Below are 16,909 nucleotides of genomic sequence, written 5' to 3' on the forward strand. Positions count from 1 at the left end.
TGGTGTGGGGCGGCATCTCCCTCACTGGAAAAACAAGGCTTGTCATCATTGGAGGCAATCTCAATGCAGAGAGATATAGAAATGAGATTCTGCAACCAGTGGCAATCCCATATCTCCACAGTCTGGGACCAAACTCTGTCCTCCAAGATGACAATGCTCGCCCCCACAGGGTGGGGTTTAGCAGAGACTACCTCCAGAATGTGGGAGTGGAGAGGATGGAATGGCCTGCCAGCAGTCCTGAACTCAACCCCATTGAACACTTTGAACAGGCTTTCCAACGGTATAAGATTTATTGCCAAAAAAATGCCAAAAATTGTTACCACGAGAAATAATCTACCAAACACAAATGTCCTTACTTTTTGTGCTAAGTTTAGTTTTTGATAATCAGCAGCAGACATATTTCAGTCAGTACCACAAACAATGAAGGGATTTCTATAGCCAGCCCTATTGAGAAGCTGTATGAAATCTTCCCTTCTGAAGCTGATCTGCTTTGGGCTGTGCTGTGCAGGCCTGAGGCGGCTGGTGGTCAGCACCTGTATGCCATACTGCAGGCCTAAGGACACAACCTGAGAGGGGACAGCTCAGTGGGGGGCTATACTGATGGCTTGTAAATAATTTAATGCAAAAATAATGTCATGCCTTCAGGCCCATAATTTGATAACACATGACAGGGATCAGCTGTGAAAGGGTCGCTCAGTGAATACCTGTAAGCAGTGCTTCTACATTAAGCCTATAAAGCAACAGGTGGCCGCATCACTTCCACACCTCTGATATGTGATAGTCTTGAGTTCAATAGAAGGCTAGCCTTGGGATTCTAACACTGGCTACTGTCATTACGCTTTGTTAACTTTTTCTCATGGAGTTTCCTTCTGCTCTCAGGCATTACCAGCAAATATGATGGAGAGTTTGAAGATAGGATTTGATTTCCCCAGCCCTGTCATACAGGCCCAGGTAAGCTACTGGTTCCTTGTCAGACTTATGTCTGTGGTTCACATCAAGTTCCTTCCTCATTCTGTAGCTGGAGTTTATAATTACCGTGGGATGTAACCTACAGGTCTGTTTAACAAAGTAACATTAATGACACAGTAACCCCTATTTTCCACCAGGCGTTCGGGGGCGCAGTGACCCCCGCGAGCAACCGCAGCCATTCAAGTCAATGTTTGATATTCCACCAGCTGCGCCACGGCGTGTCCCAGAAGCGGGCATGAAGCTGCTGTCCGCTCCGCTAAAGATACACACCAGGTCTAGTTTCACATGAGCCACGGGGGCATTTAGACAGCCGGGCAGGAAGTGAAACAGCGAGAGCATCCAGTCAGTATACCATAACAGCAGAGTGAGGCTGTACTGGACTCTCCCAATGATTTTTATCGGTGGTATTTTAATATAAATATAATTTTTTTAACCAGTTTTGTTGATTGGGGTTTAATTTACTCAATACATTTTTGTTTATCAAAATGTCAAAAATAACAGGCAAATGCATATATATTTCTGTCAAATAAGGTAACCCAGACTGTAAAGCTGTTTAAGTGACAGAAACAGGGTTAACATATCATAAGAAGCTCTATGGAAGCCCAAACACATCTTTCCTGTATAGAGACATGTTTATAGGAACTTCTGCTAAGAAATAGGGGTGGGCAATATATATCGTCTATGATAATATCGTAATTGTGTTAACGATGTGCAAATTGACATTGAGTATTTAAATTACTTAGAAAACACTTCAAAACGCGCATTAAAAGTGTAAAGTGGTAGATGGGGCGACAAAGATGGCGGCACGCGATTGTGCAGCAGCTCCTAGCTCTCCTGTCGGTTTATATTTATGTTTTTTGTTTGTGTTTTTTGTAACGTTCCCCTGTCGAGTTCTTACTAACAAGTACAGCCACACTGAGTTAATCAATATAGGACTACGATACAACACACACGTTACGAGAGCCTTCCAGGCAGCTCATAACATCCCGGAGGACATAGCCAGACCGGGTGCTCCGTGGATTGTTGTCGGCAGCTAGCGGGCCGAGCTAGCTACAGGCAGGTCTCTCAAAAGTGACGTATGTTTTATCCAAGAGACCCACCTGCGTAACAGGGAGGTTACACAGCTAAAAATAGGCTGGGTTGGTAACGTTTTTCTCTCGAGATTTAATAATAGGGCCAGGGGCACCGCCATTATGATGCGCAAAAATGTTATGTTCAAACCAGGAGAAATGGTGTTGGACCCTGATGGCCGCTTTGTTGTAGTTGCCGGCAAATTGCAAAACGCACATTATCATTTTGGCCAGCAACTGGGATGACTGCTCATGTGTATCAAAATGTTTCACATTGCTCCCAAACTAAAATCAAAAATCATCATATCATTGTGAGTGGGGATTTTAATCTGGTCCAGGATTCTATACTGGACAGATCGTCAAACAAACTGTACTCTTTAACCAATCAGCTTTTGCCAAACAACTTGGTCTCACTGATCCATGGAGGCACACGTCTCCCACAGCCAAAGCATTCTCTTTTTTTCGCGCTTACTCTAACCCCTTCAAGCAGTGGAGGTTTATTTCCTCTCTACTAGCGGAGGATCACTATAAGCGATTCATACACTCCCAAATCACTCTATTCTATGGGAGGCTTCGAAAGCCTATATCAAAGGACAGCTTATCTCCTTTGTCTCTAATTTAAAAAGAGTCGAAATGTCCCGAACGGCGGACTTGCTACGAAAAATAAAAGACATCAATGACAAACACGTGGCCGACCCAGACCCTACCTTTACAGAGAACGTCTTAGAGCCCTGACACACTAACCCGACGGCCAACCTTCGGCAGAAAAGGCAGTCGGTCTGACTGCCTCCCCGAGTTGGCCAAAAAACGTGCCTCGGAACACACCGAAGCGATGCCGACTGCCGACGGCAGCCGATTGGACGAACGCGTCACGTGGGTCTGGTTTCTCCGGAAATTCAAAGCCAGACTGTCATGGCGGCTTGTTCAGAATACGATCTCATATTTTACTAAAATAGTTTACCGAAACGTGTTTCTGAAAACATTTTAATCAAAAAATAGTCCATGCAGTTGCTGAATCTGTCTTCATTTCAGATCGCCAAAGGTCAGTTTAAAAGATTTTGAGAGGCTTAGTCACGCTCATCCCACTCGTCATTTCCGGGTTAGCACTCCACCAATCAGATTGGTCATTGAGTCCGACTGCCCACCCTCCGACGCAACAAGTCATGTCGGCCAAAATGAAGGCCGACAGCTCCTCGGACGGATGATGGAACGGAACACACCGAACAGACTCGAGTCACTGACCTCGCCAGACTGTCTGAAGGCCGATTATCGGGTTGGCGTGTCACTGCCTTTAGACTCCAGACAGACTTTGATCTCTTATCTACGAATAAATCCATGCTTCATCTGCTCAAATCTAGACGGCGCTTTTTTGAGTCAGGGGATAAAGCTGGGAAGCTTCTGGCTCATCAGGCCAGAGCCAAGGCAACCTCACGGCTAATTCCTGCCATTAGAGTTAACTCAGACGAGATCCACGCTGATCCTGTCAACATTAATGAAATATTTGCCAAATTTTATGCTGAACTGTGTACCTCTGACTGCCCTCCCATTGCAGACGACACGCTTAATGATATAACCTTCCCCCAAATAGACGTTGAATCCTCAAATGACTTGGGTGGCCTTATAACCACTGCCGAGGTTCAAGGAGCCATTAACTCGCTACAGAGCGGTAAATCCCCGGGGCAGGATGGCTTCACTGTAGAGTATTATAAAACATTTTCCGCTCTCCTCATGCCAGTTCTGAGAGATGTGTACAACGAGGCTTTATCGTCAGCGTCGCCTACCGGACACCCTGTCAAAGGCCACTATCTCCCTAACTCTTAAGAAGGGGAAAGATCCCCTGCTTTGCGGCAGCTATAGACCAATCTCACTCCTCAATGTGGACCTCAAAATTCTCTCAAAGGTTCTTGCACTCCGTCTTCAACGGAGGATGCCCTCCATTATCTTGCTAGATCAGACAGCGTTCATGCCTGGCCGACAGTCTTCCCACAACACTAGATGCCTACTTAACATCATCCACACGTTAAGTAATGATACCCTGGAAATCGTGGTGTCACTCAACGCCGAAAAAGGCCTTCGACAGGGTCGAGTGGGGGTACCTATACGAGGCAATGGACAGGTTCGGCCTGGGGGACAATTTTACCCTCTGGGTCAGATTATTGTATTCATCCCCAATGGCCTCAGTCCAGACTAACAACACATTGTCACCCCTTTTCTAGCTCCGGAGAGGCACCAGACAGAGCTGCCCTCTGTCACCACTCCTATTCGCCATCACGATAGAACCTCTGGCTATTTGGCTTCGCTCGGAGGAAGGTTTCGAGGGCATCACACGTTCTGGCGCAACTCACATGGTCTCACTGTATGCGGACAACCTCGTCCTGTACATTTCTATCTCTTTTACACTTTTCAAAACTCCACGCAGACAGCGTATATAACGGCGAGGTGAAAGCCGTCACGGTATGGGTTAACGTTAGACTTCCTCTGTTACAGGCAGGCAGCACTGTGTTCACTATGCCCTATTGCCTGACAGGCTGAGGTTTTCGGTCCCCCCCCAGTCTGACGACAATTCCTATACAAGGATGATATATTTGCATCCTTCACAGAGCTCTCGTCCCGCCATGACTTGCCTAAGTTACACCTCTTTCGTTTTTTCCAGATTAGGGACTTTGTCAAGAAGACATTTCCCCACTTTCCAAACCGCCCCCCCGAAACCCTGACTGTCTCCCCCTTGGCAATAGACCCCGACCCGAAGAAATGCGTTTCAACATTGTACGATCTATTATGCCCGACTTCCGCGAACCCTCGTACGTTGACAAAAGCGGTATGGGAGGGCAAACTGAACACGACTATTACGGACCAACAATGGGACCTTGCTCTGGCTATGGTTCACTCATCCTCCATATGTGCTCGTCATGGCCTAATCCAATGCAAGGTCCTTCATAAAGTCCACTATACAAACGCAAAATTGTCTAAAATATACTCCGCTGTCTGGGATGCCTGGAGCAGGTGTAACCTGTCTCCTGCCAACCATACTCATATGTTCTGGTCTTGCCCCAAACCTTTTGGATGAGCATTTTTGACACCATGAGTAGAGCCTACGGGCACATTATCCCCCCTAACCCTTTATCAGCCATTTTTGGCATTTCCCCTGACCTCCCTGTTGCACTGAGGCGGGCCCTGGCATTTACATCTCGGAGACAGATCCTGCTCAACTGGAAGCTTTCCCACCCCCCTACACACGACCATTGGATTAAAGAGGTGCTCGGCAATTTGAAGCTGGAGAAGTTTAGATCTTCTTTGAAAGGCTCCATCTCGACATTTCTAGAGACGTGGAATCCTTTTCTAGAACTCATTGACTCCCTCAGCGTATCCCCTGATTTGGAGGACTGAGCTCCTTCTGGACTTCTTGTTTTGTTTTCTCTCCTCTATAACCTTTTTATTTTATCTATCGTTTTACTTTTGTCTTTTGGATGTTGTGTGTCCTTTGGTGTGTGTTTGTCAGTGTGCATGGGTGTGTGTTGTTGGTCCCCATTTTTGATCTGTGCTGGGTTGGTGGGTGGGGATTTGAGGGGAAGTGACGTACTGGTTCCGCTGTGCTGTGTTTACCTTGTTCGTTATGTTGTGTCACTTCCTAATGTTAACATGTTAAAATCAAAATAAATAAAGTTGGAAAAAAAATAAAAATAAGGTAACCCAGACTCATTGCCTTTACTGTACGCGGATTGATCATGCTTACTCTCGTGCATAGTCACTCCCCTAAAGGCCTATTCTGATTCAGGAAAAACCCTGTTAACCATGTCATGTGATGTGCTACTTCAGTACACTTTAAGAACAAATTTCTTGGGGTCACTACAGAAAGATGCAGATGAACTTTTAATATCCAATAATTCACATAATAGACACCACCGCTGACTATCCCTGTTACAATTGTGGAAACATTCAGCACATTGACCATACCCGACCATATACTAGGTTCCCACCTAGTCTTGTTCAACTTTGGACAGAGCCTGGCTAGCTGTTTCCCTTGGAAGCATCCAGTCTTTATGCTAAGCTAAGCTAAGTCCAGACTCCAGCTCTGTTCTTAACATACAATATTTATATCAATTATCTCATCTCACTCTCAGAAAAGAAAGCAAATGAATGTATTTCCCAAACTGAACTATCACTGTGATGAAAACCAACTCATAGGTGTAACTGTAGTGCCTATGTTCTTATCACTTGATGTTTCCACCAAAAATATATTTTTGTGTCAAATGTCCATGTGATTTGAAGTTCACTGTATATAACTGCATTACAAAATGGTAGTCAGCAGAGATTCAAAGTGACATTGTGTCATTAGCCAATGAGTGAGCTAGGATAGCAGTTTCGACCAACAGAAAGTGAGTATTTGATACTTAAAAAAACATATTAAGAAAACCAATAGAAAGACCTCGCTAGAAACAGTACCTTCAATCAAAAATGTACAACAAGGCCTGCTTTTTGATTTCCAGACGGTGAGACATCTTGTTGCTGCTGTGCTAAAGGAGAAAGGGCCAAATGGGCAAATCACCCAGTCCTCCACCCAGGTGAGCTTTGGTGGCCTAAAGACCCCATTAAATGGCTTCTTTACTGCTAAAAGGGAAATATTTCCAGTTTTAACATGTTTTTTGGGCATGACCTTACACACTAAGGGTTCAATCAAAAGTGTAAAGCAGATGGATGTTAGTCATTGAAAAAAAAGGTGACTATTTGATTGGAGTGGTGGGATGTGTCAGAAATGTTTAATTGGTTTGAGTTTATGCCTACTACTGTAGCATTTCCACAAACTTTTTTTTAAGAATTCAAAGTTCCTATGTCATTGTGGATTTGACAAGAGAATGTTTTGCAGCACCAAGTTGTTTAAAATGCAATATTTTATAATCTGAATATAGACTGACGGTATGAATGACAGGAAATTCTGTACCTTCTTTATCGACAACTGAATAATTCCACACAGGTTAGGGCCACGTTCTGCTTTCGGCCAGTAAAGTCCTAAGTAATGGTATCTTTAAGCTAAATGTGGATCCAAAGCTTGAGTTGTGTGTGTTGTTGCTGTGTGTTAGGGTCTAGCGTTGGAGGCTCTTTGGCAGCAGTGCTGCAGTGACTGCACGCTGGTGCGTTCAGCCGTCTGCGATGCCATTGTGCTGCTGGTGGAGCAGGGCCACGCAGACCTGCACTACGTCCTCAACAGTGTCCTCAACCTCCTGCCTTCTGCTAGGTACGCTAAACATACTCACACCTACCAAGCAAGGTCAACATACCCAGCATCACTTTTCAGGGGCTCGAAAGTGTTTGTACCTACAAAAGGGGGGCTCTGCAGAATACGTTGGAGAACCACAGTCTTAGGTGACGACTATTTGCTTGATGAATCGTTTGGCCTAAAAAGTTCAGAATATACTAAATAATGTCAATTTTTTTTAAACATTACTTTATTAGCCTAATTGGATGGGGAGAAAGCTATGCCATAATAATGCGCAGTGTCTCCTCCACTCGCACGCATCACACCGGGCCTGCTGTGCTGTATGGTGTAGCTTAAGTGCAACATGGAGCTTGAAGATGTAAAGAAAAAAATAAAACCAGGAGAATTAGCCTACCTTTGAGCAAGTTTGGAGGAAAGTTGGAGGTATGGAACCATTTTAAACAAGTCGTGGGCAGTGACAACATATGTATTGGCTTTGTCGAGTGCATTACGTATGGCACGCTGCTCGCCTATGACAGCAAAAAAACAGGGATGATGAACAGACACATGAAGCAGGCTTTCCATGGCAGAAAAGATGATAGTCATCCTTCAATGTCCTCTTTTGTTACTTCTCCAAGCATAGATTTCTGCAGTTCAAACAACTCGGAATTGTAGTTGAGAACGTCAGTTATAACGGCCCACGTATTAAAAAAAATGTGGGGTTTAAATCGGGCTCATAATTACAGTTAATGTGTCTGACACAACGTGCTCAGGTAGGGTTGGGCTTGATTTTTTTGGGCCTGATCTAAGCTTTAATGTCCATCCTAGTTCCTCAGTCCAAGGTGTCCAACGGCTATGCAAAATTGTGATTGTGATCAGGCAATTATGTTATAATAGCCACAGCCTACTGAACACACAAATCAATCAATATTGATTGTTTTTCATTGTGTTTTGAGTATGTCTTGATATTCTCTGTCATCTGTTTTTTACTTGAACTGTGAACAGAAATGCCCAGGGGCTGATCAAGGTGATTGGTCGACTGCTCCAGATGCAGGCAGACCAGAGGGACAGAGAAACAGCCTTCACCTGTCCTTACTCCATCAGGTCAGTCTTCACTCCTGTCCTCACGCCTGGCCCTGCTTGCACAAACACCTAACCCCAGTTAAGATGCTCAACGGTGGAGGTTTCCATGACCAGAGTAGTAAGCCATGATGACCATGGGATGTGTGTCTTAGTGAAGAGGTGACAAAGTGTCATAAAGATGCCGACGCGTTCATCTAAAGCTTTGTCAAACTGGTCAGCTGTGGTTGCTTTGAGTGGAAGTGAACACACTGAAGGGGTCAGCTTTCTCTTGTTGTTTCATGTCGTAGCGGCCACAGGCGCTCTCGCTTGTCTTGTGTTACGATTTTCAGGGGACACACTCCAGAACACGACGTGTGACATTGATCTTGCGTACCTTGAAGTGTCTGCATTCGTGTACTCCCGTGAACCATATTTCTGCCCTAAGGCTGCGTTCACATACACTCAGACGGTTCTCAGGAGGTCCAGCGAAAACACAGGTCTTCCCATTAATTTTGAATGGGGGGTAGTGCGTTTAGGAAACCTAACAACCACATGTTTCTGGGGGCTGCAGAGGGGGAGCCAAAAAAAAGCCTGCAGGGGCCTGCGGCAAAAGTTGAGACCGACTCAACTTTTGGAGAAACTCCCCCCGTGTCAGGCTGCGGTGGTTGTTGGGGTGTTTTGAGGCGGTGTGAGAAGTCCCGTACAGGAAACAGGAAACATCACTGCCTCTATTGTTGCCACAAGAAGGTTTTAAAACACCAAACACAAACTCTGAACTGCCCGGGAGTTTGTGGAACAGCTGACTGTTTCCTCAGTCTCTCTATCTCTTTTCTTTCCCTCTTTCTCCAGGAAATCAAGCTGCCTTCAAGTGTGCTCGGAAACATCCAGATCTATGGTTTATAGATCTGGATGTTTACGACATGCATCTGACAGAAAACAATAACTGTGAAATATAAAGTCTCCTTGTGCTACATTGGGGGGTTAAAGAACACAACAGGACGTCGCACAAATCGTCCGGTTCAGTGACACTCCCCCCACCGCACAACCCTGCAGTGAAGCGCCGGATCAGTTTTTCTGGTCTGAATGGTCCCTAAAGGTGCTTTCATGTCTGTAGTAAGGACTTGTGGTGAAATTAAATTCCAGGGACTGACAGCAAATCATGCAGCACATTACAGCTTCTTATGTTCATATTAACTTATGTCCTCTGGTCACACCAAGAAATGACTGATTATGAGTGTAATTAGTCGAGACTGCAACTGGACTTCATATATTATAAATAGGGACAAGCAGGAGAAACGTGTGGTTAAGTTTCCCTTGTTTCACTCTCTTTTTACTGGGGCACTACTTAAAGGTCCAGTGTGTAACGTGTTTAGTTGTTCATTATCAAAATCTGTGTTGCCCGTTCACAAACTTGTCCTTTTTCATAAATATTTACCACCACCATCCATTCCAAGTATTCCTATTGGCTTGAAATTTTACATTTTCATTTGCATGAACTGGGGTGGATGCTCCATATTCATGCGGCATCTTGAAATACGTTAGCCGGTAAGGGACATACAGCCTTTCGCGTTTTCGCTGTCACATGATAAACTTACAGGTGCTGCTAATGGGTATCATCGCTTCCCGGCCCCGGCAACTTTGAAGAATGAAACATGGAGGACCACATGTATTAAAAATTTCAGAAACAGGAGTCTTCTTCTTCGCCCAGAAAAGAAAAAGGATATTGAAAAGTGCAAGAGACCGGCGTCATCAGAAAAAAGCGTGAAGGCTACCGTAGCTGTAATACGTACTTTGAACTGCGTGATGCGAGAGAGTTGATATATGATCTCAACGCTAGATGGGAGAAATTCCCACACATTGGACCTTTAAATACACAGAATAGGACATTATTTAAACAAGACTCCGGGTAAATTCCTTTTCAATTTTTGATGTATCAGGGAAAATTCTGCACTCGCATACATATCACCATGGTTACCAAATGATCTTGCATATACAGTATATAGGCTATACTTTGCACATACACAAATATATATGGGAAATCGCTTCCTTGACAGTTGACAATCAGAGATGACTTGAGTAGTTTTTGAATTGATGCTAAAATCACATATTTACTGTCACACAGTCCTATAGTTGGTCTGCTTTGCTTTCACAGTAGAAAGGAGCCGCACCACAATGTGCTCTACTCAGGCCGGTTGTTAAGTTTGCACCATTTGAGTTCCATAAACAGCTTTCACTCAAGCTTTTTTTTTTTAAGCTATTTCACTATTGTAAGAAGTCTCAGTAGTACCAATATTGGAACCAGTGGAAATGAAGCTGGTTACTGCTTCTGATAGGAGAACATATTTGATCATGGGACGATCCAGTTACTATTCACAGTCAGTACAGTACAGCTCAGTTTCCCCTAGGCTAATCTAGTGTAGCGCTGTGCTTCTGCTGGAGGCTGGATAGAGCCAGATTTGCACCTCTGCCAGGATCCCGGGGCCTCAGTCCTTAATCAGTTACAGCGGGTGATAAAAACACTGTGCTTTCTTGTCTTTTTTTTCTTTTCCTTCTTGTTTCCCTTCCTCCCTTTTGCTCTCCATGTTTCTCTCTTTTCCTCTACACCTCCTCCTCTTTTGTACTCTCTCTCTGTTAAACTCTCTTTCTCCACATATCTATCCCTTCTTTCTCTCTCTCCTACAGTCTTCTGCTCCTTCCCATTGTCCTTTTCTTTCTGGTCCTGTCTTCATTGCTGTCTCTGCTGTCTGCGTCTGTCTGGCAGCCTGAACCTCCCTGGTGGGAAGATGAATGTGTTGGGGGCAGCAGGGAGGCGCCGTTGGCCTGGCAGTCTGGCCCTCCATTGGTTGTTGGGCCTGGCACTGCTGGGTAACTGTAAATGCTGCAGGATTAATGGAGGATGCACACTGGTGCCCATTGTTGAGCGTCTGCTCGCCGCTTCCCCGTGCAATCTGCCACTGAGCCTTTGAGCCGCTTCAGCCCCCAGCAGGATCAGGGAAGGTTCAGGGCTCTGTCCGCCACGCCATCTCCTTTCTCATGTGCTGTTAGTCTGGCTACAGTTGTGGGCTCTGTCCTGGCTGTCCCCTGCAGGCTTTCCCACATACTCAATGGAACCGGCCTGCCTGCTCAGGTACAGAGAAATAGTCCTCAGCACATTTAGAACATGACCCAGCATTAGCAACCCAAGCCCAACACACAGGGAAAAGGTCATAAACACAAACACCAGAGAATCCTAGGCCATCACAGTAGCTAACTGATATTGGATATTTGAGGCCGCTCAATATTTCATAGTTTAAATAGTTCATAGTTTCTGACTTAGTCCCTGTATTTAGTTGCTCCCGCTCTTAGTTTCCTGGGATACTTGTGGAAAGAATTATAGGTTCAGCTGAGTTACAGTACATGTAAAGTTTGGTCATATAATGCTGGCATCGCAGTTGAACAGTTGACAGGTGGGACTGGCTATCATTTGAGATGTTTCAGTACTAGTGCCCATATGATACCTGTGTTTTGGTACTGATACCAAATTTATACTACATGAAATATCAGCATGGTTTTCTTTAGGAAAACTGATATGTAGTTGGTTCTTAGTTCTGCTGATTAATTACATGCAATACAGGGCTAATCTTTCCAGTAGTCTGTGCTTGTTTGGACTTACTGTTGAGTATGTGGTTATATTTATAATTTGTCAGGAAGTTGTCATATATTATCTCTTAAAGATAGCTTAAACGTACAATATGTAATTTTCTGCCACTAGGGGTTTCTCAATCAAAACCATGGATGTTAACACAGAAGGGGTTTGGTGCAAGTCAGGGAGTGGGGGGGCATTTATCTCTAAAGATGAAGGTCTTCTGCCCGAGATTTGTGATGGCTAATGATTTAGTGACATCTACCTGCTGTGGTGCTTTCAGATAGTAAATCAGATCTGTGTCCCAAACCCAGACCCCTCTGAGGTGGGTGTAACCTGCAGACATCCACAGGAAGCTGAGCATTACAGCAGACAGATCTTACCTGGCCATCTGTCTGCCAGCACTGTGATTCAGCGGTGAACTTGGATTTGAACTAAAAGAAAGAGGCGCTCTGCCTTGACTTCCTGCCCTGCCTTTGTCTGGCAGCTGAATATAGGGTGTGGTGTGAGAGGCTGATGGATGGGAGCTGTATTGAAGCTGAGGGTTTGTAGACTGCACAGGGAACCTGAGGAGGGGGTCAGAGATGGTCAGGCAGATTACACTAGAGTGGGAAGAAGGGGGGGGGAACTGAGCCGCTGAGTAGTCCAAGTCTGGGACACACTGCAGGCTGTCACATGCACAGACATGCTCAGTCATTGGACTTCCTTCCTACACTCAGATATGTGATTGATGGAAGGGATTGGTTAAGTGGACCTGATGGTGGTGTTCACCCCCCCCCCCCCACACACACACACACACACACACACACACACACACACACACACACACAGACCAACCCTGTTGTCTTAACCTCTGGCCTGTCAGTGGGCTGGAAGCTTAACAACACACAGACGCTTCAGCTTGGAGTTGACCCCAGTGTTTTGTCTGGACTTTGTCTGGGTTTGCAAATTCAAGAGTAATGGAGACTGTCTTTTGTTTACACTCACAGGACAGGATAGGTAGATGGGGGGGAAACTTGTCAATGTTGGTATCCAGAACCTCTAGGTTTTAAATATGGAGTCAGATCAGTCTCAGTATTAATGAATGCACACAGAAGGATCACAAATGTATGCAAACCACAAAAAAACAACTAATAGACATTCAGTTATGTCCAGGATCCAACAGGGGATCGACTTATGCTGCTGTACCACTGGTGGCATACCATCAGCCACTCTTTCATCTCGTCACTCGTTTGGCCATGCTAGCAGTGTTGATCAGTCGCTTGACCATTTTGAACCATCAAGATTGAAATATCTCTATACAGAGATTTTCAGTCTCCAGGCGATGAATCCCACTGACTTTGGTTAGAGCCGTAGCCAAGGCAAATGTTTACCACCTGCACACCGGCCAGCAGAGAAGTCCCAGTCGGTGTTCCATTCCTTCACGCTTGCCCTGGTGCCCTCTCTCTATCTCTCAAGAGATGAGAGATGGACGCAGAGATGGTCTTGCTTGTCCACGTAATTGGGTCGTAGCTGATAGCCATCTTCACCTTTTCCTCTGTTTACTCTGATGTCTACATTTAAAAAGCTGTAGCGGCCAGGCCAGCAGAATCAGCAGGAGACTGCTGAGTTGGTTTCCTGATCCTGGTCAGTGACTTGTAGTCATGAGATGGCTGCAGAGACGGTCTTGCTAGCTTGAGCTCATCTTCTAACCAGAAATGAGTCTGTGTTGTTTAAACTTGTTTTTTTACATTGCTGTATTCCATCCTGGTTGGTAGCTGTGACTGCAAATTGATGCAAGCCGAAATAATGGCTGGAGAAACTGCTGTTGTCCTACTTGTTAATGTACACGATGCAGGCCTACACAAACAACATATTTATTGCATTAACCTCTCAAGGTTCACTGTACTGTGGACGGCACACTTTGTGGCTGTGGCGTCGCTGTAACCTCCACTCATAAACGTTTTTATAACTTTAAAGCATTAAATCTTCAAAATATACAGCCATGCAACACACCAACTGAAAGCTTAGTCTCTACTGATTCAATTAAGCCCACACACAAAGCACAAGATGATTTATAGCAGTTATACAACTGCTACAAAGTTAAAGAAAATAAAACAATACAGCCGTAAACTGCGCAGCTGGTGTCTAGAATCGAGAGTGCATCCATACCTTTTTTCCTTGTCCCTTTAGCCACAAAGGAGTATTTAGCCCAAAACCTTTTTTTTCATAAATCCCCAAGAGTCCAAGGAAATGGAATATCCAAGCCGTTATGTCCAAAACGAGCTGTTCGCCTCACAATGTTGAAGTTTCTGGCCGAATCACAACGGAAAAACGCGAAACAGTTCTTCATTTCCGCACTTCTAACGCAGCCTCACTTCGATGTAGGCGTCACTGTATTCTCTGAGATCTAAGGTTTCCATAGATACCTGGTATGAGCCAATCCGTCCAGGTTTGCCTGTGATATCCCCATTGGAAGCCGAGGATGCCTCTGACACCATGTAAGCTCCACGTGCATTTGACCGACATTTGCTCGGACCAGTTAGATTTAAATGCTATAAGACCCATCTACATTTTTAGCCAATGAGCAGACAATTCGATAGACACCTAATTTGACCCTGAAATTTTAACCCTGTAATGGCTGGAGCTGTGTCAAAGCAAAAACAGGACCTCCTATAAGCATATCACACCCTGTGCAATTTATAATTACTTATTTCTATATATTTATGTATATAGTTATTTCAAGTATGTGTGTGATTGATGTGGGTGTGTTTGTGTATTTGAGAAGTGTTTTATTTTGTACTTTATTGGCTTTTTTCTTTGCACTTTTCAAATTGAAATAAGAAAAACGGACAGACATATCTGTAGACATTTTTTGTTTTTTGGCTTCTGGATTTTTTCTGTAGTAAGCTGAGACATGTGGCTATGGCATTGGTGTATCTGTATCTTACCAGATGTGTTTATAGCAGTGTATTTTAATCATTTTACAGATGTATGACTTGGACGGAAATAAAAACCCTCCATTCTAGCCTCTGTAACTCTGTAGCAGTAAGGGATAGAATCACCCTGACACTTGTAACAAAAACTTGAGACTGTTTTCCTTTCCAATGATGTCAGGCACATCCCAGAGTGTCAAAGTATATGGGAGCTGTACCACTTTTAATTTGGGTATGACGTTTAGACCAAAAAGCATGACATTTCAAGCATTTTTTTAAGAGGTTAATGCTTGCCGTTACTCACTCATATTGACATTATCTCCTTCCGGTTCTACATTATTACATTATTACTAAAGTAGGTGGATTGATGCCAAATTGTGAAATGTCTCGACAACTATTGGCTGGATTATCATTAATTTTGGTACAGATATTTAAGGTCCCCAGACAGTGCAGTGTTTTCCCTCGGTTTGTGGAAGACTTGGGTGCGCGTATTTGGCGGGGGGTGCTCAAGAAAATGTTACATTTTTCAATAAAAAAGCAATTCCCCATACATTTTGTGTCTTTTTGTGGGATTTTGTCTCATTGTGGATTTTTGACTGTGTTGTGTTTCTTTTTGGCAGTTTCGCGTCTATTTTTCACATCATTTTGTAGCATTATTATTCCCATATCTGTGTCTAAAAGGTTGAAAAAGCTAGAGCAGATAATAAACCTTATAATGACAGGGAAAACCCTGCAGTCTACCCTAATGTTTGGCTACTCTCCTGTAGTGCCACCATCAGGTTGGTCTTCAGTGAAATGTCTCAACAACTATGAAATGGATCACCATGGAATTTGGTTCAGAGATTTCTGTTACCACAGGATGAATTGTGGTTACTCTGGTGACTGTTAACTTTTCATCTAGCAAATCTAGTAGCATCTGTGATCTGTGATGTGAACATGGCCTTTTTAGGAGCAGCCCTCATCCATACATCACTGCACTGGAGCACCGAGCGGACTGCTGGCCAACCCTGCTGCTGGAGATTGATGACTTCATTCAGCAGGCTGTTGACAGGTTAGCTGCCCCAGAACCCTCCATCCAATCACAATCACACACACACACACACACACACACACACACACACACACAGTATGGATCGGTTTCTGTAAGGCTTAAATGTGAGGAAGTTTCAGTTGTACACATGGCATGGACCTTGGCAGGCAGATTAATGTTGGCCAACACTATGCGGTGCCTCTGGATTTGTTTTGCAGAAATGAAGCGGTCTACATCAGCATGCTGGCCCCCTTCCTGCACTACCTGTACTGTGAACCTCAGAGGCAGACCCAACACGCCCTCATGCGCCACAGTCTCCTGCGGGTGCTGCTGCCCCCACAACCAGGAGCTGGGACGGTCCTGCAGAGCTCAACGGTGTCCAACAGCCTGCTGCTCTGCCTCTGTCAGCTGGTGCCACACATGCAGGTGACACAGTCAGACCAATGGCAATAACTGCTTCTCTAACTCGTTGTTTTTTTCTTTGACGTCATTGTAATAAAAACTATAGTGCAAAATCATCAACATATCTGACACCATGTTCTGGAACGGGATGTCTGCACACAGGAAGTGATGCACTGAACTTAACGTGTTAATGTGAATGTAACTCTTAAAAGAAGGAATAACAAATGTAAAGGTAAATGTTTTTGCCAGTAAACACACCTTTGCTTAATTCAGCACATTCAGAGAGCAGTGTAGCATGTGGTGGCTAATGTTAGCTTACTTTAGATAGATATCACTGTGGAACTGACATTACTGGGAGTTAAATAATCTTACGCCTTTCGTCTACCTGTGCTAATGTTACACTGCATGTTAGCAGCTCACAGATGTACACAGTTTTTATTTATTAATTTATCACAAAAGTCAAAGTAAAAGTAAACACAGTGCACCTCGCCTGATTAGTTGTGCCCTGCTTTTGGTCTTCTTGCACTCCCTTTCAGTCAGGTCACGTCAGGACAATCATTTAAAAGATAAAATCCTGGGAAATGAGGAGAATTATGCTATTATATACTAAATTGATATACCAAATTCAAATTCTATTCTTATAGT

General features: G+C 44.3%; 1 protein-coding gene across 2 annotated transcripts in view; it reads left to right on the forward strand.

Annotated features, from left to right (window-relative positions):
- focad (focadhesin) overlaps positions 1 to 16,909 on the forward strand; it is a 79,266-nt gene that overhangs the window by 11,805 nt on the left and 50,552 nt on the right. For both annotated transcript variants that reach the window (XM_078275515.1, XM_078275514.1), the window contains 6 exons: positions 880 to 951; positions 6,527 to 6,601; positions 7,118 to 7,272; positions 8,239 to 8,337; positions 15,782 to 15,883; positions 16,081 to 16,288. In XM_078275515.1, the coding sequence (XP_078131641.1) occupies positions 880 to 951; positions 6,527 to 6,601; positions 7,118 to 7,272; positions 8,239 to 8,337; positions 15,782 to 15,883; positions 16,081 to 16,288 (711 nt within the window). The remainder of the gene's footprint in view (positions 1 to 879; positions 952 to 6,526; positions 6,602 to 7,117; positions 7,273 to 8,238; positions 8,338 to 15,781; positions 15,884 to 16,080; positions 16,289 to 16,909) is intronic.

This window comes from Sander vitreus, chromosome 19 (genome assembly GCF_031162955.1).
Source record: "Sander vitreus isolate 19-12246 chromosome 19, sanVit1, whole genome shotgun sequence".
Classification (NCBI taxonomy): Eukaryota; Metazoa; Chordata; class Actinopteri; order Perciformes; family Percidae; genus Sander; species Sander vitreus.